Here is a 26,425-nt window from a genome sequence, read left to right as displayed (position 1 = left end):
GGCTCTTACCCCTCCATATATAAAATTTATAGTTGAAAATATATTTTCTTATATTATTGAGATACATTTAACAATAAAACCTCTTACATCCTTTTTTATGAGTGGATTGGTGTTATGCGCCAACTTATCTTGATTCTCTTCGTCTTCTCTCTTCGCTTCGTTTCCTGCGCGGGCAATTGAACATGATAAGAGGTGTCACCACGCGCCCCGTTCTTAGATTCGCGTTCATATATTTTTCTGATTTTAACAATAAATGCTATACGCTTGCCCTTATATTATATAACAGTCGCTCTTTCGCATTATGATGCAAATTAAATAAACATGTTGAAAGGCGGCAGTGTGATCTAGTGGTAGAGCACCAGACTCGTAATCTGAGGAACCAGGTTCGAGTCCACTAGAGCCATGGAATGTTTTTTCGAAAGCTGCGCCCCTCCGTGCAAGATTGAGGCCCTTGTGCGGAGAAAACTGGGCTCCGTCTTTCGGAAGGAGACGTTAAGCCGTTGGTCCAAAGGGTTAAAGTGAGAAGAGAAGGATAGTAAATTTACAAAGGCATAATAAATTTACGAACAAGTTGTTTTAAATTACATTTTATTATTGAGTATAATACTATATTAGGCACATCTACGTTTAACATATTATTAAATAAACACGCAACCATAGCTATCAATCTTTTGTTATCGTCGCTCCGAGATCGCCAGCGTCAACGACGATACGCAACACCTCAACGTGTGCGAAGGATAAACTCGATCCGGGATATTAAGTGCACACGTATGTAGTTAGTTAAATTTTAAGCATTTCTTTAATATCAATTACTCTGGTCCGTATTTCCGGTTGGTTATCCTTCGCTAGATCGGGCAAAAGTTCTTTCAAGAGGCGCGTTATTTTATCAAGTTGTTCATCATTGTTCGTCTCGCGCATTTTTCTTGCTAACGAAAGAACTATATTTAATGCTTCTTTTCTGATTTTGGTGAATTTCGAAATATCTGCAAAGAAACAACGTATTTAAAAATAACGCAATCATAAAAATTCCAAGCGTTTAAATTATTTTAATATAGCATTATAATGTTAATAGCATTAGTATATTTATTTACATCGCATAGTTTATATTATATATACATGTATATACTTACTTATACAATATGACAATATTTTGTTGAGACTATCACCTATTTGATCTAATAGTTTTTTGTCTTTCAATGACATTTCCATTTTATTTATTTTTAATAAGACAAGTCTATCCACAAAGAGATTTAATGCTGTCAAGATAGCGACTTGGACAGATCTCGTACTATTTGGCAGTACTTTTTGACAGTGAGTCACGAATTCTAAGCAATATTTATCTGCAATCAAGAGTCAATTTATAAAGATACAGAATGTTACAAAAATGCATACTCGTATTTTTCACTGAGTGAAATTCATGTAATTTTATAACCTTGGGTCTCTTTGGTGGAAGGCCATGCTTTCCCAAGCACCTCGTAAACCGTTTCTTGCAACTTTATATTATTTTCCTTTTTCTTCCTATTTTCTTCCACAGAATCCTCTTCATCATCGTTATTTTTATCTGATACCTGTATATAATAAAGTATGTACAAATATCGTATTTACATTTGCAATTATTCTTTTATGATATTGCTGTCGATGTATCTTACCTTAATCAATATTTCCTGTACAATTTCATACGTTTCCGTAAATCTATCAATATCAAGTTCATGCAAAACCATAGCAAACGCTTGTAACCCGTGTCGACGATAATCCACATTCTCTTTCTTACTTTCCCTATGTAGTGTTACTACAACTGTATCTAACAACGCAGTATCTGCGTTTAAGGCTTCTCTGCAATAAGATCCGAATCGTGAATTTTAACGAGTATTAATTAAATCGTTTATAGCGTAAAGTTTCAAATCAATATCTGACATACTTGCTATTGCATGCTAAAGTAGCAAGAGCGTTCAGTAAACGTTCCTTTCCATTCCACGTTCTACCACGCAGACCATTAATCAGTATCTTTAATAAGGTATGCCTGGCTTCTGTATCAATATTATGACCTGATTTTAAGGCAACGGTATGAACTGCGTTTGCCGCTTGCACTTTTGTAGTCCACGATGCCGACTCCAAAGTCGTACGTAAAATATCGGTTATTGGTCGCAGATTTTGCACAATTCCTGCTTCAGTCCCAGGCGTTATTTCGTTCCAAAAATCAGTCCATAATTCAACAGTGCTTTCGTTTCCTAGTAAATAAAAGTATGTATAGAAAATACACGAAATTAAAGTGCGAAACACATTTATGAGTGAACGAATTATATAGATACTGGAATACATACCTGGTACTTTTTCCGCGTGCATCGCAAAGAAGGCAAGAGGAATGACTATTTTTTGATAATTCTTTAATTTCTCCTGATTATAATTATTTATAGACTGCAAAGTTTGCCCGATCGCTAATCTTATTGCATCATCTGTAATTTATATTTTGGCATCAAACGAAATTATAGGATGTTATGACAAGAATATAGAATACTACTGTTAGACACCATATGTACCTTCACGTTCCAAATACCACGTGTTCAAGGTATTAAATAACTTATCCAGACTAGAATCTTTAGCCGAGCCGACTACATGCCCAATGCTAACCGCATTATTTTTTCTTACGGCAACATTACGATCCAACAAACCATTGAGCAAGGCAGATAACACCTTAGCTGAATAAAATAGCGTGGTTAATTTATGTTACAAAAATTCTCAAAAATATCATTGAATTATGACATAAACAATATTTTAAATATATAACTCCGTAGAGTAAAAAGATGTAGTTTGTATTCTCTTGAAATTGAGATGTTTACTAACCACTGTAAGGCTGCAACTCTGTTTTCAAATGCGTACTGAGAAGAATCACGAAATGCGAACAAGCAATTTTTGTTCCAAATCCTACGCTGCACTTGATTAAATCTATTACTTTTGGCATTAAATCCTTTAATACATCGGCATCGACATATTGGATACACTGTAGGAAAACATTAAAAACAAAGAATTAAGAAATACTCAATCGAGTTCACTTCCAACTCGTCTATGAGAACGAAAGTACCTTTGTTATCGTATCTGACGCGTAATGACCTTTGGCAACATTCGCTCTAAGATTATCGATAGCTTCCTGAGTCTCCGTAGTCGCGCCGCACACATTACTCAAATACGAAAGCTTGGGATTCTCTGATTCACCGATCGTTTCCAATAACGACGGTATCAGATTGATGAGCGACGGTTTTAATAAAACGCCGGCCGTGGATACGAGTTGCGATACCGTTTGCAATGATATAGCTCTCACTGAATCCACGAGGTGAGTAATGCCAGTGTCAAGTAGCACAGGCAATATCGCTTGAATAACTTCTTTCCCCGCATTACCATGTGACGAATCGCAATGACGTATACAAACCTATGCGATTAACATAGCAATAATTAATCATAGATTATCATAAGTCACAGAAACTTATATCTCGCGTCTTACCTTACTAAGTATCTTAGTAGTGTTCGTCGCGGCTATCCGCGTACCCTCGTGAATATCGTCCATTACGCGAAACAGTTTCTTCCAGAGTTCCGGGCCACATTCGGCGAGGTTTAATTGGACATTTGTCCTTAAAAGATCTGCGAGAGCATTACAACAACTGATACGTACTCTCCACTCGTTATTCGTTAGATTATCAGTTACATCAGTCAATATTTCTTTATGATACTGTTCGATCTATGGAGATATATAAAAAACAAATTTTTACTCTTATAATATTATGCACATATAAAACGTTGTTAAAAGATATCAAGTAATGTTACTAACAGCTTTTGTTGTGGAAGGAACGACGGCCCGCCAAATGCTGGTCATACTTTGCTGAATCTTTGGCGTCGGGTCAAATTGATATCTATACAATCGTGGTATAATGTTAGGTAGATATTTATTCAGTTCGTCCTTCGCGATATTAGCGATTGCCGCAAAACCGAACGCAGCCCCCTTTTTGGATGTCCATATCGCATTATGATTTGCCAAATGCATGAAGTAATACACAAGCTCGGGTTTCTGTAATTCTGTTGCGAGGGAACAGATTTCTCGGTACGTTGAAATATTACCACTAAAAAATTATTTCTTTAAGTATCTAATATCCTTTCGTTATTAATGTAGCGTAATGTTCAATAATCATCGTCAGATATTTTCCATCTTAAACTGTAAGCTAACGCAAAACATTCTGTATTTTAATCTTACCCAGATGGACTTTTTCCCAGTTGACCTTCTTCAAATAACTTGGTATCAGCGGTAACTTGTTGCACTGTTCTGCGACCCTGAGTAAACTGATCTAATATATTGGACACTAAAGCCTCGCGTTCTTCTTGTTTGCTGTTAATATGTACCAAACTAAGGCCTTTTGAAGCAATATCTTGCACTATATCTGTTACAAGATAAAAGATCAAATCTCTTTCTCCATTCAAAGATGATAAAATTCATTGATACAATCAATAATTTATATCTCTTACCACTGTCATCTGAAAGAAAATCTATAAATGCATGATGAATCGTGGACAATCTCTCCTTAATGCATTCTCGTTGAACGTTGTGCTTCAATAGCGCGAATAGCCATACACATACTGCCTTTAAAAGAAACATCAAGATATAGAATAGCAGAAACATCTGCTATTAATACAAGAACTACCTCACCCCTTTTTAAAAATATGTCATATAAATACCTGTCGTAAGTTTGGATGAGGCACTTTGTATATTTTGAATAACTCATTCAACACAAGTATTAATAATTCGTCACTCTCCTTACTGTACGGAACAATATGTTCGGTGGGTAAAGTCGTCCACGCATCTCTTGCTTCCGGAGAAGCTTGCGCTTGAACGCAGCAAACCAAAGCTTCCCCAAGAATTAAATGGATTTCGATATCTTTTGTCTGTTAAATATCATATGTCATTATTACGTAATAAATATGTAAAATTTATCGGGCATAAAAGTAGATTTATGCACCTCTTTGACAGTTGCTATAATTTTGTTAGCGATATCTGCGGTGTGCGGAAAACATTCGCCAACACACAGGTGTCCCAGTGAAAGCGCAGCTTTCTCTTTCATCTGAAAAAAGTAAAGTCGTAAGATTAAATCCACATAGTATTAAATATAAAATATTTACTTACATAAAATATATAATTAACTACGGAAAACAAACCTTGGTATTCAATTTGACATTAGATAAGACAGAAAAGAGCGTTTCTACTATTGCTTTCTTGTTGAATTCGTTATCGCCTTCTGCTGGTAAAGGTAAAGGATACGTTCTACCTAAGATGCCAACAGCTTGAACAGCTGCGTCCATTAATAATACCGCGTTATCGCGAAGATATGTACCTGAGTAAACATAGTATTTTAAATATAATAAATATAATATTCATGTTCTCATAGCGCGACATAATTTGATATATATATAAATGCATACATATTGCTTTCACAATATCGTTATAAGTCGTCCAATTGCACAAATCCTCCTTGTTTCCATTTCGTTGGTGTATTAAATTTCTTTCCATCATATAAGTCAGTGCCATTAATGCACCATGTTGCGCTTCCAAATTCTTTCTACTCATAATGTTCATAATACTCGAAACGTGTTTCTCGAATTCACTCTTCGGAAAGTAACCAGTAATAGCAGCGTATACTTTCGCGGCTAATTGTCGTACATCTTGCTTAGCGGAAGCAAGCAAAGAACAGAGCCACGGCAGCTCCTTCTCGTATGATTTTATTATATAATGCGGAACAGATCCAAGTACTTCCAATAATGCGTTCAAGGAAATTTGATCTGTATCAATACAATATTTAACTTAGCACAATGGTTTTTATACAATTGATTCTTATTTATGATTTCTTTTTACCTGCGGAAGAATGACTCAAGAGCAAGATCATATCGAGATAATTATTTAATATCTCTGGCTGATCCTTGTATAATTTTTCTAAGTAACGTCCAATCAGAGGCGTATATTCACAAGGATGCTGTAGCGGCTCATTTCGCACGGGAATATTAGCACTTCTGGCGAGGCAAACGCGAAAATAAGAAATAATCTGTAACAATATAAATTACGATTGTAAAAATAATTCTCACGACATTTACAGATCTGGCTTCTATCTAGAACTTACCTCGGAAAACGTGGCAGTACTATACGGGAGTACTTGTTTATCCGTATTTCTGCCACTACCCGCCGCGGGCAATCTCGACTGCATCTTCGAATAAATGTAACTTACTAGTTTCACAAATTCGGGCAACACTATCTTGTTGCTAATTTGCTGATTGTCCTCGTTTTTATGCACAACGCCGTAAAGCGCTTTCATGGCTTCAGTACTTATCTCGTGTTTGTTGTCACCACACGCTAATAACAAGAGATACCGAGATGGTGCGTCATCAGGTGGAAACACGGTTGCGGCATAATGCATTGCCACAAATCTATTCGCAAAGTAATACACGTCACACATACGGTTAGGATATATATTAAAATTAACGTAATGTAAGTATAATAATCTATATATAACAGTCTATATACATGCCTTACGCTCGATTCTGGCGATTCAATGTGTACCGACAATAGAGCATTCATTAGAGCTATATTGCTTTCGTCCTCTTTATTCAGCACGAAGGCAGACGTTACGCAAATCAATGCGTCTCTCACAGTGCGCCGTAACTCACCATCCGTCTAAAATATTAATAAAAACATTTAATAACTCTATAGATATATGACTTCGATAATTATTATCGTCTTTTTAAAACAATCGGATACTTACAGAGACAAGCGTGTCAAATAAGTTGTGTAACAAACTCAAATCTTTGTTTATCAGAGACGGTATTCTTTGACCAAGTTGCCCAATGACTGTATATGCCATCGGTTTATGTACGTCATCGCCTTCGGAGATCAATTTTATCATGCCATTCAAGATTACTCCGGCGACGCGGGTTAACGGTACAAGGCTGCAGCTAATTAAAAAAATTTCAATTAAATACGATTCATTATATAGATAAGATGTGTAGTTTAAATAACGAGAATTATATCACGTATGTAAAGAATTGATCTACAAAAAATTTGCGAAGTTAATAATGCATTGCGCGTGGGAATAAAAGATTTAATCGACATTTTCCTTAGTAATGCAACTGAAAAAGGTAAATCTATCAAGAAATATTCGTGGGAATGAAATAAAAGAAAAATTTATTAGCGAATTACGAAACACTTACTGCTGGACGATATTCGACGTAAACTGCAGTGCTAATGATTTTAACTTTGCATTCGTATTTTTTCCATAGAGTGAATCGAAAATAACCTGAAGAAAAAAGATATTTTTATTTAATATGTAACACCATGTGACCATTGTCTTTTTTTTTCAATTAAACTTTATGTACTTACTTGAATACACGGCGGTATGATGAATCCCGCTTTAGTCACTCGACAAAGATACTGTAAGAGCTTGAGACGAATTCGAGTGCTTGCAGGTAGCCGTTTCATTTCGGGTTTCACCTCTTTTTGTGCGGCTAGCGCATCGGTACCCAAGAATAATGTATAAATCGGAGCTGCGAGTTGCATCGAAGACCAATCCAATGTGCTAAACGGATAAATACAGTAGAAATTACAGCACCGATCTACGCCAAACGAATTCTGACAGTTTTCATACGCACCCAATTATCTTCTTCAACTCTAAATCCGCCATATTAGCGATGCTGAATCTGGTATCCGCGGCCGCTACGATCAAATGTATCAGAATATCTGTATCCGGGAAAAATCCACCGACAAGGAACTTAACAATGCCCAACTTCATCTGCTCGAGTTGCTCGGCTGTGGGCGGACTCTCGCCTATCACTCTTTTGAACGCATAGTCGCTTAAACCCGGCGGCACGGTGAACTGAGACCAATCGATGGTTTGACCCGACTGTTGATTTTCCGTTTGTCCCACAGATCTGACGATATACAATATGTCAGTCAGAAACTAAGCGGATATCTAGAAATGCGATTGTCCAGCATATATCTCACCCATATGGCAACAATAATATGTCGAGCATAAAACTTATGAGCTGCTTCGCCACGTAAGGTTTGTCTTGCAAGCCCAGGAGAGACGCTCGTTTATCGGGATCCGCTGGTATGTTGATATGTCCTAATGCTGGCATTATGATCAACATTAAGCTGAAACATAACCACGTTCGCGTTATCGTAATCCAACATTTTACACAATGTGATATAAATATCTAAAATTTCTCAAGTCTTTAAATATTAAAGATAAAATACTCCGCTACGATACAAAATTTAATTAATATTCAGGGACCAAAAGAATTTATAAAAAAGCAAACCTGTCTTGATGGGACAATGGCTTTCCCTCGATAGCATTTAGTACACTCGGAACTAATTCCGCTTGCTTGTTCATCTCCATTCGAGGATATCCCAGCTTTATGTATATTATCGTAAAATTCTGTAATTATACGAATATACATTACGACGTGTCCCTTCCTGATTTCGTAGATTTCGTAACGATTGACATATCCGTGCGGGTAACGTACGATCACAAATGAACTGGCAGCTGGATCCTGGTATTGCAGGAGTAAAGCTTCAACGGGCAGCTGTACTTGCGGCCTGCTCTTTATTCGCTTGTTTATATGGATCAGCAGCTCCATCACCTTCTTCCTGACGCCTTCCTGCGCGCTAGACAACTTGAGCAGCACGGGAGGTAAAAATTTGCAGACTGACGCCTGTAGCTGCTCATCCGTCTCGGCGGAACCCAGGCGGAGGAACACCCGCTCGAGCAAAACTGAATAAAACACAAAGACGGGAGGTATACAATCAATAATTACGTCTGTCAATATTTTTACAGGGATAATCACGGGGAGGAAAGATTTTTAATCGCCCCTATTACATATGCAAGAATCTAAAATAAAACAGGAAACAATCTATCGATCCATATTTATTTCAGCGACGTAATCGAGTGTCATCGGGCGTGAGGTCATCGCGAAAAAACGCTGACATCACGTACCGTCGAGTCGGAGCAGCGTCAAAGGGATTTAAACCAGATTTCGAGATTTGACAGCTGCGGACACGTGTCCGGGGCGGCACGGAAGGACGCGGGGGAGGAGCACCGAGGGGAGGACGGACATCCGCGGGTCCTCCCCGAAGTCGTCCCCGGTCGTCTTTCCGGCGTGACACAATCAGCTTTCCGCCTCGACCCGATGCTCAACCCCCGTTCTCGTCACCGTCCGGGACGAACGACGTGACCCACGACCCGGTCGTCGATTACGTCGCGCGAAGGGGATCGGTCCTTATCTCTCTTTCTCTTTTCTCTCGGGAGTACTTACTCAGCTCGTCCGTAGCCGCTGCCATTTTGAAAAAGTCTATAAAGAGGAGAAAGCGAATCCGGACGGCGAGAGGAGTCCGCTGTCCGTGGAGTCGCGCGCGATTCGGCGTCGCCGCGACGAGAGCTCGACGTCGGGATCGTTAAACCCCTGCGATCCTTCTGCTCCTCCTTCTCGTCTACTTCTTCTTTTTTTTTTTTTTTTCAACGCGAGTGTCGATCGTCGTGCAGCACACGACGCGCCGCGTGTATTGCACCCCCCTATCCGCGACTTCCTTCGACGTCGTTTTACGTGGGGGCGCTATGACTTTCGGTTTGAGGTTAGGAAAGGCGAGGCCGAACGAACCGACGGTCCGCGATGATGTCGTTCTCGGTGCCCCCCTTTTTTTCCTCGCGACAGTCGCGCTCGTCGAGTAACGCGAATTCATATTAGGCGTTGGAGAGAACGCTCGCGGTGTGCAAAGGGACTGGTATATTCGTGGTAAACAAACACGTTGGAAACACGTGAGATGACTGGTCACATTTCGAGACGTTTTAACTCTCGAGAGGGACGATAATTCTCGTCGATCTCTCCGCCGAAGCTGAAATCTCGCGTGTTTTCACGCTCGGAAGTCGCTAGAAATAAAAAGGGGATTCTCGCGAGTGGATTCGCTCGAAAAACGCGGGGTTGAGGTTAGAGTGTCACCGATTGCATATTGCGGGGACGATAAGCTGACAGCTGACGACATGCGCGATCACGTGGGCGCGCGATTGCGATTTTTCAGGACGCGCGCGGTCGAAAAGGATTGGAAAGAGTTCCGCGAGTTCAGGAAACCGACCTCCGCTTAATTCAAAACAATGGAAACTCCCCGAGTAAATCCTTGCTCCTTTTTTTTCCCCCTCCGATAATGCTGCGCGCCACATATCGGAGATCCGTCTTGCTGTGCCTTCAAATCTGATGAAATATTAATAATTAATATCGCTTTATTAACGTGCGCTCGCGCAATTCATGCCGAGAAGACAAGCCTCTATCCGCGACAGAATCAATTTCGAACTTTCCCGCCGAGGTGGGTCTCTGTGAAGTTGTCCGCGAGTCAAAGCCACGTGGCCTTTTTTTTATATACACAAAACATGACGAAGGAATATCTCGAGTTCTGAACAAAGGGAACCATTTCCAGAATCCTTCGCGACGTTCACGTGATATTCGAATGATGATCATTGTCGCCCCGAATTCGAACGCGACTTCCCCTCGTACGTGCGGGATGAGGAGAAGAACGGCCCGAAGTTGGCCGCGCGAAACGCTGGACCAATGAGCGTCGCGCGTTTGGCAATACAAAATTCGCCGATTGCCGCCGTGATCTGCCTGCCCCTCCTCTGTCCCCCTCCCCCCCCTCCTACTCCTCCCCGAGCACGCTTGTTTGTTAACCTTCAGCCCTGTCTTTCACGTGGTAGAGGTCAACTTGCGCCAGACTCTCTTCTGCCTGATCGTTCGAATGCGAGCCGGAGCAAACGGAATTTGTACGGCGTGCCACGCGATATCATTTTGTGCTCCGTCGTCGACGTAGGTAGAGAACCCCCTCGAGGAATCAAAGAACGGAGGATCCTTTCGGACGTTCGGTTTCTGCCACATGCGAGCGAACGTGTGCGTGTCTGTGTATATTCGTGTGTCGGCGAGGTGTTAACCACGTTTTAATTACGTACAGCCGCGTGCGAGGGAAATGTCCTCGTCGGTTTGTCTTTCGGTGTGGACACATGTATATTTGTATCAGCGGCGTTTATGCTCCGTTTCCGTCGTGCATGAATAATTAGTTTACATGTTATCATTTGTAATCGTTACATGTTTTTTTCATATACCCTTTCGCATTTGTATCTGTGTTTGTGAAACTAACCGGCTTGTTCGATGCCTTATCCGTTCTTAATCTTGTAAATCATAATTACTAATCATCATTCCAGGCTCCTTACATAAGTCCATTTATGTCGTTTCTTTTTGTGTGTAAAAAAAATGCGTGGTACGTAGAACATTATTGATCTATATATTGCGTAATTGCGTTGATGTCTTCCACAATAAAGTATATCTGTTATCTGTATATGTACAAATTAATTAAAATGATAATTGTTAACATCAAATATGTTAATAAAGATTGTTAATTCATCACTGTAAATGTTTGTCCTGTGTTAATATTTTATACTAGTATACTAGTACAGTACGACTACTTTTTTTGTTTAATTACTGTGTAATGATGCTGTGTTAATATTTTATATTAATATAGTTATACTAGTACAGTACGCATACTTCCACTAATTTTCTTGTTTAATTACTGTGTAATGATGCATTTTATAAAATATGATATAAGTACTAACGTCTGTTTCAATGATTTCTAACATAACATTGAAGATATATAAAAAAAAAAAACCGTGCAATATCATAATCTACGCTTTACGCACCTAGTAGCCTTTACTTTATATATCTGTTATAGGTAGCACGCATAAAGGATTTTGCTTGTGCATAATAAAATGTCGGCAGTCGCTGCGATATCATTTCCCTAATAGATTGTCCATACCAATCAGCTAAAAGTGCGCAATTAAGTTTAATTGACAAAATGCCTTCAAGAATAAGACGCCTCATTTACGATACGAGAGAAATACTCATAAGGATTTTTAGACGCTTTCTGCAATTTATCCGTAGATGGCTTGGTAATGAATTGGATACTGTAAGTTCTATGCGCGTGCAATGTGCAGAATTGCGAGACCATATATCCTTTAGTAAAAAGTCTTGGCGATACGATCGTTTAATGGCAGTGAAGGATTTTTATGTCTGGTACCTGCCATATTCGTTAGAGCGGGGGAAGGGCAAGTTTTGCGGCAGAAAGCAGTTGTCGCGGTATATCACGGTATTGTAATCCTAGTATGTAGGGTAAGAATAGATGCAGCTTTTATGTGTGCTCACGCAGCAGAAACGCCGTAACATAATATCGCGCACGCTTGTTAACTGCTTTATGCCAATAACTTATATATTAAGGCTTATACCCTGCCTGGCTAAGCACATATCCGTTTCCTACGCTCGAGTCGTATCATCCCTTCAATGAAGCTCTCCGACAGATCTCGTCCCGAGAACTTGGTGAAAATTATATCTCGTTTCCTACATCTGTCGTAGATGTTTTTTATCCTATCAAACGCAAGCGATATTTATTATCCGTTTTTAAATTTTTTCTTCATGATTTCAGTCATTATTTGGAAGCATGCCGTTTTACCCTCCATCACCGGAACGCACCACCACCGGGCAAGTAAGAGTTCTAACTGTGAACAATGGAGAACATCTTGATGGGATATTGTACAGATTGAAGAAAGGTTGTTAAAAAGACATTTTTGCTTCTTCTATATAAAATTACTTTGATGGAATTATATTTTGACAATTTTTTATCGCGGCATACGTTTGCTGTAAATGATTTTGCATTCCTCACAGGTTGGGTAGTTGAGTTTCGACTCGGGGCCTCTCTTCTTGGAAAAAGGCCTAGCGTTTTTATAAATCATCCGTTATCGAACAACAGGAGATTTGAGAGGAATACTTATCATCAGTTGAAATGGGAAAATGAATCGGCTAACATACTTGTATTTTTGGCTGGGTCATTCCATTATTATGTCACTGATCAGTAAGATTAAGATTATTATGCATATGAATATGGGGTAAGATTTGATTTTTTAATAATGAGACACGTCCGCTTCGCAGAGTCGAGGGGGAAATAAAACCCATTGCGTCCGGATACTTGCTGGTCGATCCCGAGTTGAGAGTAGGCGAAGACGGGGAGAAACTACCTCTGGATTGCGTTCAAGTCCAAACTGTTCTGGCAAAAAGTTTAGGACCATTTTCTACATGGGAAAGTAAATTACTGGTAGCGCGAAATTCTGGATATAACGTAATTCATTTTACACCGATACAGGTAATGCTCGCGTGATTGATGTACGATGTAAGACTACGATACTTGTAATAAACGCGAGTTTAACTTTTTTTTTAGGAATTGGGACTTTCTGAATCGTCGTATAGCCTGAAGAATCAAGCCAAGCTCAATCCTGCTTTTAACGACAATAATAAGTTAACTAGTTTTCGTGACATCGAACTATTTACACATAAAATGCGAACCGAGTGGAAGGTAAATTTATTATTTATCGATAATAAGATGAAACGCGTAATCCTGCAGGATATCCAAATGTATCCTTCAATTATCTTATTGCAGATGTTGAGCATATGCGATGTCGTTCTGAATCACACGGCGAACGAGAGTCCTTTCCTGGTTTCTCACCCGGAATGCACATACAACTGCATCAACTGCCCTCATTTACGTCCGGCGTATATCTTGGATGCAACGTTGTTTGAATTAACAACCCAGGTAGCCGCTGGAGAATGGGAATTTAAAGGTATCCCCACTGTAGTTGACACCGAGGATCATCTAAACGTAAGTCACAAATCATTTCCTAGTGATTAAAATTTAATTCTTTCGTTTCTACCTCGACGTTCATCCGCTGCATGCATTTCGTCTTTAGGGGATTCGTCATGCCCTCCACACACATTTCTTGCCTCTGGTGAAGATACACGAGATGTATATCGTCGATATCAATGAAATTGTAGCGGAATTCTTAAGTTCGGCGCGCAACGAGATGCCGCAAGACGCGAACAATACGATAACCGAAGATATTACCGTGATTCAAGATCCTGCTTTTCGTAGATTAAAGTCAACTATAGATATGCAGCTTGCCCTGAAGAAGTATAATGTATACAGGTAAAATATATGTAGATACAATAATGTATATAGCCAGTGTATTTCGTATGTCCACTCTTACAAATGTTTATGCATAATTCTTTTATTTTACGCAGAGCTGATTGTTTCGATGAGGAAACTCGTCTGAGACGATGTGCAGAGGACTTGAAGATTAAATTACAAGAACTTAACGAAGTTATCACTAACGACGTGCGAAACCATCTGAACGCTGCTATTGAGAATAGTATATCTGGGATAAGATATCAACGAGTGGAATCCGATGGTCCAAGAATTAAGGAAATTAGCGAGAAGAATCCTCTTGTTTCCAGGTAGTTTTATTTAAATTTGTAAATATTATAACGTTACATTATAATATCTATAAACATGATTCTTGATATGATAAATTTACATACCACAGATACTTCACTGATTATGGAGAACCTAAATCTTTAAAGGAAAGAGAGGACATAATGTATTCAGATAACGGATGTTATCTCATGGCTCACAATGGTTGGGTCATGGATAGCGATCCCTTGAAGAATTTCGCGGAGTCTGATTCTAATGTGTACCTTCGAAGAGAACTTATCGCTTGGGGAGATAGCGTGAAACTCAGGTAAAAGTACCAGCTAAATATTATTCAAGTTTTTAACAAGTTATTAGCGCGAATAAGTGTAATATATAATTTAAAATATTATACGCCACATGAGAGAGAACATGATTGTTACAGATATGGGCAGAAACCAGAGGATTGTCCTTTCTTGTGGCAGCATATGGTGGCTTACGTAGAACACACAGCGGAGTTATTCGATGGTGTTCGATTAGATAATTGCCATTCCACACCGATCCCCGTTGCTGAGGTATGTCGCGATTCTAAGCGGCCTTGAGTTTACTAAACACTGAGTTTACTAAATAGCACAATTCTCTTTGCAGTTTATGCTTGACGCTGCACGACTAGTCCGTCCAGATCTCTATGTTGTGGCAGAATTGTTTACCAACTCCGATCAAAAAGACAACATCTTTGTAAATCGTCTCGGCATCACATCTTTAATAAGAGGTTGTCATTCTTTCCAAAAACTGTTGCTTGCTTAGTATTTTTTGAAACGCAATTACTAAGGACACATCGAATAAAGATATAAATCAAAACTGTTACATTGCAGAAGCTATGTCTGCATGGGATAGTCACGAAGAAGGGAGATTAGTATATCGGTACGGCGGGGAGCCAGTTGGAGCATTTATGCAGTCACGGAAACGGCCGTTGGTGCCGAGCATAGCTCATGCTCTGTTCCTGGATGTGACTCACGATAATCCCAGTCCGGTGGAGAAACGAAGTGTCTTTGATCTACTCCCGAGCGCTGCGCTTGTATCGATGGCGTGCTGTGCCAGTGGCAGTAATCGCGGATACGACGAATTAGTGCCTCATCAGGTAAGCTCGTAGTGCAAACTTAAATTTTTCTATGATCTTTTACCATGAAATTTATTTTACCTATAAGATTTTATTATTATTTCTTTTTTTTCAGATAGACGTGGTGAATGAGAAAAGGCAGTACGCTTCCTGGACAGACGACGATTTGGCGGACGACGTTAAGTTTGCTAACTCGAAAACTGGTATAATCAGAGCTAAAAAGGCATTAAACGATCTGCACTATATGCTTGGTCGAGAAAATTTTTCGCAAGTATGTTATCAATTGTTCATCTTTCGCAGTTTACATATGTTAGAAAGTTAATGTATATAGCTATTTTTTAAATTTATTTCTTTCTGTTTATAGGTGTTTGTCGATCAAATGGATACTGACATAGTGGCTGTAACGAGACACTCGCCGACTAGTCACGAGAGTGTAGTTCTAGTTGCGTTCACGGCATTTAAACATCCGGATTGTAACGCTCGTGAACTGAGAAGGGACGTAAGACCACTGAAAGTGGAGGGTATAGTGAAGGAAATTATTTTAGAAGCGTCGCTCTCGCACGTTGATGCCAGGTGAGCGATATATCTTCTTCAACTGGAAAATTTGTATATTTACTGATGGATATAAATCGCTTTATAGAAACGGCAAGTCACCTTTCCTTTTGCCTGAGAAATACGAAAAGCACGAAGACATCATAAATGGATTGTCCGAATATACGTTGAACCTTAAACAGCACATACAGTGCTGTGAGTCGGCGATAATCAGGAAGGTCGCATGCGACGATCCTAAAATCACACAGCTTAATTTTATGAACTTCCAACCCGGTTCTGTTATAGCTATACGGTATACAAAACTACAAATCCCTGTTCCCGCAATCGCGATATCTCTGCTAACTTATGTACGAATTTAATTTCAGAGTGGTCCTCCGCGACAATATAAAACTTGCTTTAACGAGTCTTCAATATACTATCATGCAGATTACGTCAGATGAGAATTCAAGCTTACATGATATAGTTTCTTGCATGGACTTATCGGATATGAATAAATCGTTATATAGATGCGACCAGGAGGAACGAGAAGAAACTCAGGGCAAATTTGGGGTATACAATGTACCGGGATACGGATCTCTTGTATATGCCGGACTGCAAGGTGATACATTGCAATATTTATTACAACCCGTGCGATAATATATATTGGCACGAGTTTTATTCTTGTTATCATTATCGTATCTTGTTGCCATATAATAAGCGCCTTGTTTTCAAATCAGGCATTATATCCTTACTGGCTGATATTCGCCCAAATAACGATCTAGGACATCCCCTGTGTGACAATCTTAGACAGGGTAACTGGTTAATAGGTAATATATTACAAACCATTTCCGAAAAATAATTGTAGATAAGAATATTGACATGTAATTAAAAAATTGTCAGATTACGTATGGCAACGTCTGAAAGAGGATGACGACACTGAAGGTCTTGGAATATGGTTTGAACATACGATGGATCCGTTCAAGTTAATTCCGAGATACCTTGTACCGAGTTACTTTGACGCTATAATCGTGAATGTTTATACGGTTCTATTAGATCGTTGCTACAGTTTGATGTCGAAGTAAGCACCGAAATGAACACTAAATCGACTTGTTAGAGTAACAAACTTATGAGTTCTTCGATTAATATTTTTATTGTGTTTAAAGATAAGAGGATCCATAACAATTAATTATATACATTATTCGCCGTTTCCAGCTTTGTTAAGAGTGGAACTACATTCGTTAAATTACTGAGCTTGGTCTCGGTTCAAATGGGTGGCGTAGTAAGGTCGTCGCAATTGCCAGATTTGTCGCCGGACCTCAGTCCACCTAAGCCAAAAATTGAAACCCACGACGGTGTGGCTGTACAAATGTGTCTAACGTTATCGGCAGGTTTGCCACATTTCGCAACGGGTTACATGAGAAATTGGGGTAGGGATACCTTCATCGCTCTGAGAGGTCTGTTGCTTCTGACGGGCAGGCATGTCGAAGCGAGATTCATAATCCTTGGATTCGCCGGTACTTTGCGACACGGTCTGATACCTAATCTACTCGATAAAGGAAGTAATGCAAGGTAATGTACTTTTTTAGAGCATATGTATTTTTAGAACAATACTTTAGGAAGCTTCGATCTAAGCTTTATCATCGATCTCATTCTGTGATAGATACAATTGCCGCGATGCTTTATGGTGGTGGCTCTACACCATAAAATGTTACATCGAAGAAGTCCCGGACGGTTTGAATATCCTTTCCGATAAAGTCTCAAGATTGTTCCCGACTGACGATTCACCAGCTTTGCCAGCAGGACAACATGTAAAAATCAGCTATTTTGCACAACTTCGATTATAATTTAAATTAAAAGTTGCGCGTTTTGTGACAATATAAACATGGTTTCCAGGATCAACCGCTGCACGAAGTAATTCAGGAAGCTCTCACGGTACATTTTCAAGGTCTCTGCTTCAGAGAGAGAAACGCCGGAAGACAGATCGACGAGCACATGACCGAGCGTGGATTCAACAACCAAATCGGCGTCCAGCCCAAAACCGGCTTCGTATTCGGCGGCAACGATGCAAATTGTGGCACTTGGATGGACAAAATGGGATCTTCCGAAAAAGGTCGTAACAAAGGCAAACCGGCCACTCCTAGAGATGGCTCCGCTGTAGAGATAGTCGGACTGAGCAAATGTGTTCTCAGTTTTCTGGCTAAATTGTACAAGCTAAATCTATTCCCGTATGGCAGCGTTGAACGTAAAAGTCGCGAAGGTAAGAATGTCGACAATACTATCGTTCAAACGTAATCGTCTACGCAACCTGATTGTTACATGATAATTACTTGAATTACAGAATACAAAAAAATAACTTGGAGTTACAAGCAGTGGGCCGACAAAATTCAAGCAAACTTCGAGAAGTACTTTTATGTGAATGAGATTCCAACTGAAGGCGAGTTGTACCCCGATTTGATTCATCGGCGAGGTATATTCAAGGATAGTCACGGAGCGACGCAAGAATGGGCGGATTATCAGTTGCGGCCTAATTTTCCCATCGCGATGGTTGTTGTGAGTGTTATTACTGGCGTTTAAAAATACTCTGCAAAATCCTATAGAAAAAGAATATTTTGTATTACAAATCATAATGATACACAAATAGGCTCCGGAATTGTTTGATCCTCATCATGCCTGGACAGCGCTGAAGAAAGCAGAGGAGATACTACTAGGCCCGCTTGGAATGAAGACGTTAGATCCTGCGGATTGGGCGTATAACGGATATTACGACAATTCCAACGATAGCTACGATAGCAAAGTAGCGCATGGATGGAATTATCACCAGGGACCCGTAAATATCCTTTATCATAATCACGTATTCGTCTTGCAAAATATATAAAAATTGATATTTAACGTTCGAATAATATGTTCTTAAGCACCTTAACATCTTTTTAGGAATGGGTCTGGCCAATAGGATATTTCCTACGAGCGCGTTTGCACTTTGCGTTATTAATCGACGATAAGGATGCATTATTTCGCACGATCGATTCGACCGATGCTATTATTTCACGGCACTTCATCGAAGCGTCCACCAATCATTGGAGAGGCCTCCCCGAGCTTACCAACAAGGACGGAAGTTACTGCAAAGATAGCTGTCGCACCCAGGCGTGGAGTGCCTCGGTTATATTAGAGGTTTGTTCTTACGAATGATATTTCTTTCGGTATTTCTCATAATGTTTCTTACGGATTAATATTATTATTTACGAGTTGTTCGAAGCTGTTATTTGTGTAAAACGTCATCATTTTGTGCCCGTTTGTTTGGGATTCAGGTACTCCACGACTTGACGAAGATCAAACAGGATTTGCGATACGGGCAAATAAAATTCCAGAATTGATGTCACTTTGCGTGTGTTCACCACCATCAGCTACATTTAGAGCAATTAAAATTAGTAACGAGATGTAGTGCTAGGAACGGAGCGAATGACACGAACGTGAGCCTTCTCACCGGAACAATAACGACACCGCGCACACCGGAAACACACGCATATTATATTCCGCACGTAGACGTAACAAACACGCAAATCCACAAATCTGTAGTCGCTGCTGACAATACATGCGCAAGAAATGATATTCTGTTTGCTACCGAGGAAAGATCGATTTCTGCGATTGATAAAAAACAATGCTACGGCACAGATTTCGGTAGCCCGTGCGATTCGAGAAAGATTCCATCAGATGCGAGTGATGAGGTACATACTGATAGTCAATGGAAAGCTGAGAATTACAACGAACAACAGGCGACAACTAGAAACAACGAAGCTACTATTCGAGCCGTATCAAACGTCGGTCACGTTTACGAGGAAATTAGAGCTATTAAAGAGCCACGCAGCAGTTTGCATGAATACGACATTCGAGATTACTACGAGAACTATAGCCCCGCTACCGCGAAGACTTTGATAGACACGCTTTTCCTGCCGCGACACGCAATTTGCAAGGAGTGTGCAAGAACGAAAGGCAGTCCGGTCTACACTGATCGTTTGATATACACGAAAGAGTCGTTACTCGCCGTAGAGGTAGTTCTGTGTCAACACGACGATGTTTCATGCTTCAAGTATCCGCGCGAGGATTCCACAGATACTTTCTGTTCGCAATATGATCAAAGTAGTCGAAATTGCATGCTGGTCTACAGTTACGCGAAGACCAACGCCGGGGGTATATTTTATTCTCACTGCTGGCCCCGAGATGTCTTCGATTTGCAATCGCTATTGAAACCGAGCATCCGCGTTGTAAATCGCGCTCCCTGCAACCTCATAGTGAATACCCAGTTGTATCATCGCTACATAAATAGCTATCACGTGAGAACATCAAGAGCTGGCTGCGCACCCATGACATTTTATCACGATCGTGACACTTTGATGAGCTGCACGAAACGCACTAGCCATAACGATTCACAAGATCCGCTGATTTATCAGGTGCACCGATTGAGGGATGATGATACCGGCGAACATCGGAGGAACAGGTCGAGTTTGTTGCTGCTAGAACCATTGCTGCTAATGCCGGAATCGGCGGATTCTGAGCGTCGGGAGGACATTAAGAATAGGACCTCGCGAACGGAACGCATAACAATTATTAGAATAATAATGGCCTACGTGTTATCATTTCTTATTCTCACGAGCATTACATTTTACGTCGTTTATTTTACCTAGAGCGGTTGTTTGTTAAACTTACGAAACGATAAGATATTTAGGAAACTCAATCACATTCGGATGTTACTTGATACATTTATTGTCATTAATTTTACGTTACATTTGTTACGAAGTGTTGTCAAAATATTCAACGGAATAATCGAGATCGCATATATGCATGATGATTTATAGTTTGTCGTTACATGTGTATTTTATGTCCGTTATTAATGGGGTAATTCGCCGATTCATTAATGACAAGAAATTGTTTTACGATATGCAAATTGTTAACTATCTCAATCGTTAAATCTGCATCACTATGAGCGAATCGTTTTTACCTCCATTAAATTACGCGTAACAGAACAATTTTAATTAACAAGCTCACATAATTCATCATAAATATATTTTATATACGTCCTCTAGAGATATAATCATTGCAAATAGCTTCATTGAAGCTTATTTAAAAAATGTTATTCGAGACACGTGCTCGAGCCCTGTAATCTCGAAAATCTAAGATTTAACTCCTTTACGTGTTGTTGTCTATTAATATATCAAATATTTAATAGTTCCTATTATTAATTTCACTGATACTAGAAATGCCGAAATTGATTTTAGCGAGGTCTTATTTATATAAATACTCGTCGATATATATATAATAGATTCATACAATAAATAAAAACTGATATGCTTTAGTACATTTTTGTCAAGAAACAAAAGCTATTAGAGTTTTCGAAATTTTCGGGTAAATCCGTGAATATATCTTAAAATTGTAAATGCACATATTTAAATCGCGAAAAGCATGTGGAAAACATAATGAATATTGTAATAAAACAATCCTGACAAAACTTCTAACTAACACTAGAAGTTTCATTATTATATTTATTTTAAAATGCCTTCGTAAATTCTGATGTTTCAATTTTTTAATTATTCGCGAATATTTACATTTGAGATTAATGCGTTTTATTATCATTATTATACACTGACTTATTCTTATTAAATCTTCCTGTTCGTTACCCAGTCGATCTTTTTATACCATTTCTATCCATTCTCCATTCCGAAGCTTCACAAACTATTCATAATACAAATAGAATTACAATGACTAGAACAAAGACTAGAAAGTTTGTAAATTTTCAGACAATGGAATTTTTTTGTCATTATATACATATGATGATACTGGGATAAATTGAAATTGTTAAGATTGATTACATGAGACAGACAGATATTAAAGTATTGAAAAGATATTTAGATTACTTACAAAAAAGTTAGATATTAATGAATAACTATTTCAGGTACATGTGGTTAAAAAATCGTATATAAATTATTTATTAACTTCAACATAAGTCAAACTATACAAAACTTAAGAGGATAGTCGAAGAATAAAAATATATTTGCCCTAATAAACATAATATACATATTAAGGAGGTTGAAGCGATCCAGTTGAGTCAATTGACGGTTTAGAAAAAAGTTTTTTATTAGGTCATTAAAAAATCTGTATTAGGTATCATTTTATTCTCCATACGCTGCTATTGCATAAAACGTATAGTAAAAGTATCATATTATGCATCTTTATATTTTAATTAGCTAAAAACGAAACACTTTTTTGCCAATGCCAACTTGAAAACTTGTAGTATTGCTAATTATTTCAATATAAAAATGGCATGAATATATGTTTTGCCGTTGATAGAATGAAATAATGATTCTTACTGGTAGCTCCCTTGACAATTATATAAGCTATCGATTTTTTAATAACTTTCCGTCGATTATATTAAATACGATTGAAACTTGGCAACGTTTCACTTTTATGGGGTTGGTAGCAGTACTCGCCTCTGTATTGAACCACGTGGAGCCACGTAACGGCAGTTGCTAAACGTAAACATGCCGGTGAATTTTCTGTCATTCTGGGGCTGCGTTCGGGAAGCGTGCTATTAGCGCTATTGCATCATTTTATCTTTATCGCTCATCAGGTGTAAAACAAGGATAAAATAAGCAAATAGCACTAATAGCGTCTTCTCGAACGCACCTTGGATAAGGTTAGGTGCCCGCGTTTTGGCTATACCCAAATCCTGTCGGTATGTGCACGTTTTTGGTTCTCTTCCGTGCTGTGTCTACTATTTTGTGGTAATGTCAACGATTTTAGGGTTCTCTTTTATGTTATGTTCACAATTTTTTGGTTTTCTTCCGTTAGATTCATGATTTTTTGGTTTTATTTCCAAAGAGAATAAAAAAATCGTGGACATAGCACGGAAGAGAACCACAAAAATGTGCACATACCGACAGGATTCGGGTACAGCCGAAACGCGGGCGACGCTGCGTTGCCACATCTACCTACTCGCGAACTATCAACTGCTATTTCAGTCTAATTTCGATCGCTTTAACTTGTAATATATTTGTTATTAGATGGTGAATACGTGTTTTCTTGCGTTCTAAATGTTCGCATTAATTTACTGTACGCGTAGGCACGTTTTTTGAGCGTTTATATAGACTAGATATTAAAGAAAATTGGGATCAATCATCGCCGTCAACGCTTTCTCCATCTAACCCCATGTAAAACGACGCATTTTTGGAAATTAATATCTCAGCTTCTGGATGGTCAATAAATCTGAAATAATTCTCACACATGCGGTAGATCCTATACTATCATATATATTTTTTACAAACTAAAATCTAGAGTTGACCAAACTGCTTCAACCTCCTTAAGTCGAACATTCATTGCGTTATCACTGATTCTATCCACCGTAATCTCGTTACAATTCTTATATTTAAAAAAAATGAGTTTCTGTTTCAAGCAAGCATCTGCGCAACTTTCATTCTTTTAGTCCAGTTTCTTCGTATACAATAAGTTATAAATATATCTCATAACGATACAACTTTATTTTAATTCGTGGTCCTACCTAGAGTAATCGGGTTCAAAATACTACAAGTATGTAAAGCCTTACGTTTCAAGTTTAATAAGAGCCATCGCGCTGCTTCGTATCAATGAGCCTTCGCATAACTCGATATGAACGTCGTGTAAATCTTTAAAAGCCAATTGACTTCTACAATAGCACCTAAACTGTATTTGCTAAAATGTTATCCCTTTTAAATATCATCAAACAGTCCTCTGGGTGGAGGACCTACGCGACTTGTACTCGTGGAGAATGCTCTCGCATTACTTGGATCGAACGAATCAATATCGCCCTGGTTTTCCATATCACACCGATTTGCACCATAGCTGTCTCCGCCGAATGTCATACCGATGTAATACTCCGAGGGATCGAAATCGTGCAACAGGCCCGCTCTCGCGGACTCGATTGACTCGTCTCGTTTTAACGGTCGTACTGAAGCATTGTAACGATAATGTTACTTATTATGTAATCCATATCACTTGGTGTCATTCATTTTTTATTATACATACCAGTGTCCGTGCTTTGTCGAGATGTCCTGTAACGCGATCCTGTTGTACCTGCCGAAATATTGAATCTTTCCTGCAACTCGCGCCGTCTGTACATAGAATCTTCCGCTCTTTGCCGTTTACGTCTCTCTATAACAAGAACATATGCTGTTTTTTTATTTCAATATTTATTTTTTCAACATATTAGATATTAACATGGGCAAATTATAGAGACCATTTTTTAATGTAATATATATGCCGCGTTAAAAGTGTAATTAATAATGTAATTCATCGATACCTCTTTTTATAAGTTCTCTTCCCTCGTCCACGAGATCCGTCGTGAACTCGTCATCGTCAAGGAATTGTTGAAAGCCTAGCATAGAAAGCAATCTACTGCCTATGCTAAAATATGTCGCTAAGCAGAACGCCAGAATTGCCATGGGAAAGTATACGTTAAATCCATCGGATATTATGGAAATGACATCCATATGACCCATCACCTGACGAAAAAGGAACCGATAAAGACAAAATCCAATTCAAAGAAATTTACAGGTTATTTAAATATTTTAAATGTTATTACTTGCGTATAATGCGTTTCCAGGATATGAGTTTTGATGATGTGGGAATCCATGTGAATAAGTCCGAGAAAATTAAGACACATGGGCGGAGTTAAGCGACACAGCATCATACCGCTGAATATCAAACTGTACTCGTTCGTTTGATGATGAGGTGCCAAGTAATAGAGATTCAATACTCGTATCTTCAAGACTGTCGAATAAGCGCAATAGCAAAGGTATGCGATGATCAATGTGGACAACATCTGAGAATAAACACGATAAATGATAGTATATATACTAAAATGCAAAATAATAAATGCAAATCTTTACCTCTATCGTAAAATAATCATAATTTCTCTTTGCTAAATTCAGAAACTGGGCGAATAAAGACAACACAGGAGACTTGTTGAAGAATGTTACTTCTGACCATACCACGGCTACTGACAAGCAGCCGGTGCAAATAGCAGCTGCCTTTAAAACGTAATCCTTCACGATACATTTCCAGTACCATTCTAAAATTTAAATTACATTACAGTCAAAAGTTACAAAAATTAAATTACTGAGCAAACATTGCATAATACCAATGCAGCGGAATAAAATCCAAAGCAAAATGAGACGTTACTTACCGACAACAGGATTGTAAATAATACGAAACGGAAGCGGACGATGCATAGGGAAAGACTGTTTAAATCTTCTATCATGACTCACTTGATTCTTCGCTACATCTTCCAAATCAAATATCGCATCCACTAAAATGCCCCATTGAGTTTCTATGCGCTGTAAGGTCTGCAGCGCTTTTATAGTCTAAAAAAAAAACAAATAATGGCGACATGTAGAAACGTGATATCGTTGTGATATCATAACACATATGCTATGCTGCTAACAAACCTGTCTATGTAGACGAATTAGAGATTTTTCGGAAGGTGTATCTGTTGGAGTGTCATCGGGCAATTGCCTTCTGTTCATTCGATCCTTCAATTCTGCGGGTATCTTTTGAAAGATCGTTTCCAGATTGCAATGGAACGGATGACCGGGCCCGATGGATATTGTTGCAATTTGCAGCGACTAAATAACATTATTATCTATTATAAAAGCTTTCGCAATTATTGCATTGCAATCACAAACGTATTAACATCTTCATCTCGTACCTCGAGTATGTCGTCCACCGTCTCTTCCGCTTCGCACTTGTCTAAACTTAATTTCGCCACCTTGAAATAGCTGTAGTTTAAAGTGTATCCAGGCTTGCTGGCATTCCATAATCCTCGAGGTACCTTTACGAGGGCGTAACCGAGCAGTAAGACTAATAAAAATAAACCCCACGTATTGGATGCAGATGATGCTATGGCTTTCAATTTTTGCCTATGAGAAAGCAAACATCCTAATTATTTATACACATAGATAACATTTTGTAATAACTTATATTTATATATATTGTAACATGAATATGTTATAACTTTACGTTTTGATAATGCTATAATTTAATGAAACTCACCCATCAAGATCTAAGCCAGGTTTCAACGCAATGTATATCAAGAGTATACCGCATATAAACAAGTAACTGCCGTAATATATAGCGTTATCTATTAAAGCGGACTTTAACTTTCCGCGTACGGTGAAATCTCCCGCTTTTATATAGGACTGCATCAATGGGAGTATCAACCACGTCAGGCACTGCGACGTCCAGTAAACTATCCTCCACAGATTTGGAAATACATTCTCCGGCACGTTGGGCCAAGGCTCTTTGCAAGTGGTATACGGTACGGAAGTCGTATTATTGAGGTCCTTGGTGCTGTTGTGTATATTCTGTTCTACGCATTGCCTGAATACCGTCTGCCAAGGTAAAAC

The 26,425-nt window shown here is 38.9% G+C and overlaps 3 protein-coding genes across 3 annotated transcripts in view; 1 reads left to right on the top strand and 2 right to left on the bottom strand.

Moving 5' to 3' along the window:
• Nucleotides 1–571: 571 nt before the first annotated feature.
• On the bottom strand, nucleotides 572–9,361 carry LOC112459370 (proteasome adapter and scaffold protein ECM29). Its single transcript, XM_025023422.1, has 28 exons — nucleotides 9,337–9,361; nucleotides 8,548–8,795; nucleotides 8,341–8,459; nucleotides 8,027–8,176; nucleotides 7,675–7,953; nucleotides 7,406–7,601; nucleotides 7,237–7,322; nucleotides 6,792–6,981; nucleotides 6,558–6,703; nucleotides 6,153–6,456; nucleotides 5,891–6,077; nucleotides 5,461–5,817; nucleotides 5,197–5,372; nucleotides 5,001–5,102; nucleotides 4,720–4,926; nucleotides 4,510–4,624; nucleotides 4,241–4,424; nucleotides 3,821–4,109; nucleotides 3,497–3,730; nucleotides 3,080–3,424; nucleotides 2,842–2,998; nucleotides 2,538–2,696; nucleotides 2,322–2,453; nucleotides 1,919–2,228; nucleotides 1,650–1,833; nucleotides 1,433–1,568; nucleotides 1,131–1,340; nucleotides 572–983 (listed from the first exon to the last, which is right to left on the bottom strand). Exons 1-28 carry the CDS (start codon nucleotides 9,359–9,361, stop codon nucleotides 781–783), a joined length of 5,430 nt encoding a protein of 1,809 aa, XP_024879190.1. The 3' UTR covers nucleotides 572–780.
• A 664-nt stretch (nucleotides 9,362–10,025) lies between these two features.
• Nucleotides 10,026–21,511, top strand: LOC112459369 (glycogen debranching enzyme). The gene is given in 26 exon segments (XM_025023421.1): nucleotides 10,026–11,053; nucleotides 11,789–12,022; nucleotides 12,536–12,659; nucleotides 12,775–12,961; nucleotides 13,039–13,249; nucleotides 13,325–13,459; nucleotides 13,544–13,762; nucleotides 13,851–14,086; nucleotides 14,182–14,394; nucleotides 14,484–14,678; nucleotides 14,793–14,922; nucleotides 14,996–15,119; nucleotides 15,223–15,488; nucleotides 15,583–15,738; nucleotides 15,832–16,040; nucleotides 16,108–16,311; nucleotides 16,385–16,617; nucleotides 16,736–16,825; nucleotides 16,899–17,076; nucleotides 17,211–17,567; nucleotides 17,659–17,806; nucleotides 17,892–18,255; nucleotides 18,337–18,548; nucleotides 18,640–18,825; nucleotides 18,930–19,166; nucleotides 19,304–21,511. Coding segments are annotated over 25 exon segments (6,099 nt in total). The 5' UTR covers nucleotides 10,026–11,053; nucleotides 11,789–11,911; the 3' UTR covers nucleotides 20,678–21,511.
• A 1,841-nt stretch (nucleotides 21,512–23,352) lies between these two features.
• Nucleotides 23,353–26,425, bottom strand: part of LOC112459371 (LMBR1 domain-containing protein 2 homolog) — a 3,279-nt gene continuing 206 nt past the window's right edge. Inside the window, exons 2-10 of the mRNA XM_025023423.1 lie at nucleotides 26,073–26,410; nucleotides 25,729–25,939; nucleotides 25,469–25,645; nucleotides 25,207–25,384; nucleotides 24,911–25,092; nucleotides 24,604–24,843; nucleotides 24,322–24,523; nucleotides 24,048–24,173; nucleotides 23,353–23,970 (exon numbers count right to left, since the gene is read on the bottom strand). Coding sequence (XP_024879191.1) covers nucleotides 23,732–23,970; nucleotides 24,048–24,173; nucleotides 24,322–24,523; nucleotides 24,604–24,843; nucleotides 24,911–25,092; nucleotides 25,207–25,384; nucleotides 25,469–25,645; nucleotides 25,729–25,939; nucleotides 26,073–26,410 — 1,893 coding nt within the window. The 3' untranslated portion in view covers nucleotides 23,353–23,731. The remainder of the gene's footprint in view (nucleotides 23,971–24,047; nucleotides 24,174–24,321; nucleotides 24,524–24,603; nucleotides 24,844–24,910; nucleotides 25,093–25,206; nucleotides 25,385–25,468; nucleotides 25,646–25,728; nucleotides 25,940–26,072; nucleotides 26,411–26,425) is intronic.

The sequence above is a fragment of the Temnothorax curvispinosus genome, unplaced genomic scaffold (assembly GCF_003070985.1).
Source record: "Temnothorax curvispinosus isolate PA1 unplaced genomic scaffold, ASM307098v1 QBEX01009776.1, whole genome shotgun sequence".
Lineage (NCBI taxonomy): Eukaryota > Metazoa > Arthropoda > Insecta > Hymenoptera > Formicidae > Temnothorax > Temnothorax curvispinosus.
Note: the sequence above shows the minus strand (reverse complement) of the source record. Positions and strands in the feature narration are given on the sequence as shown.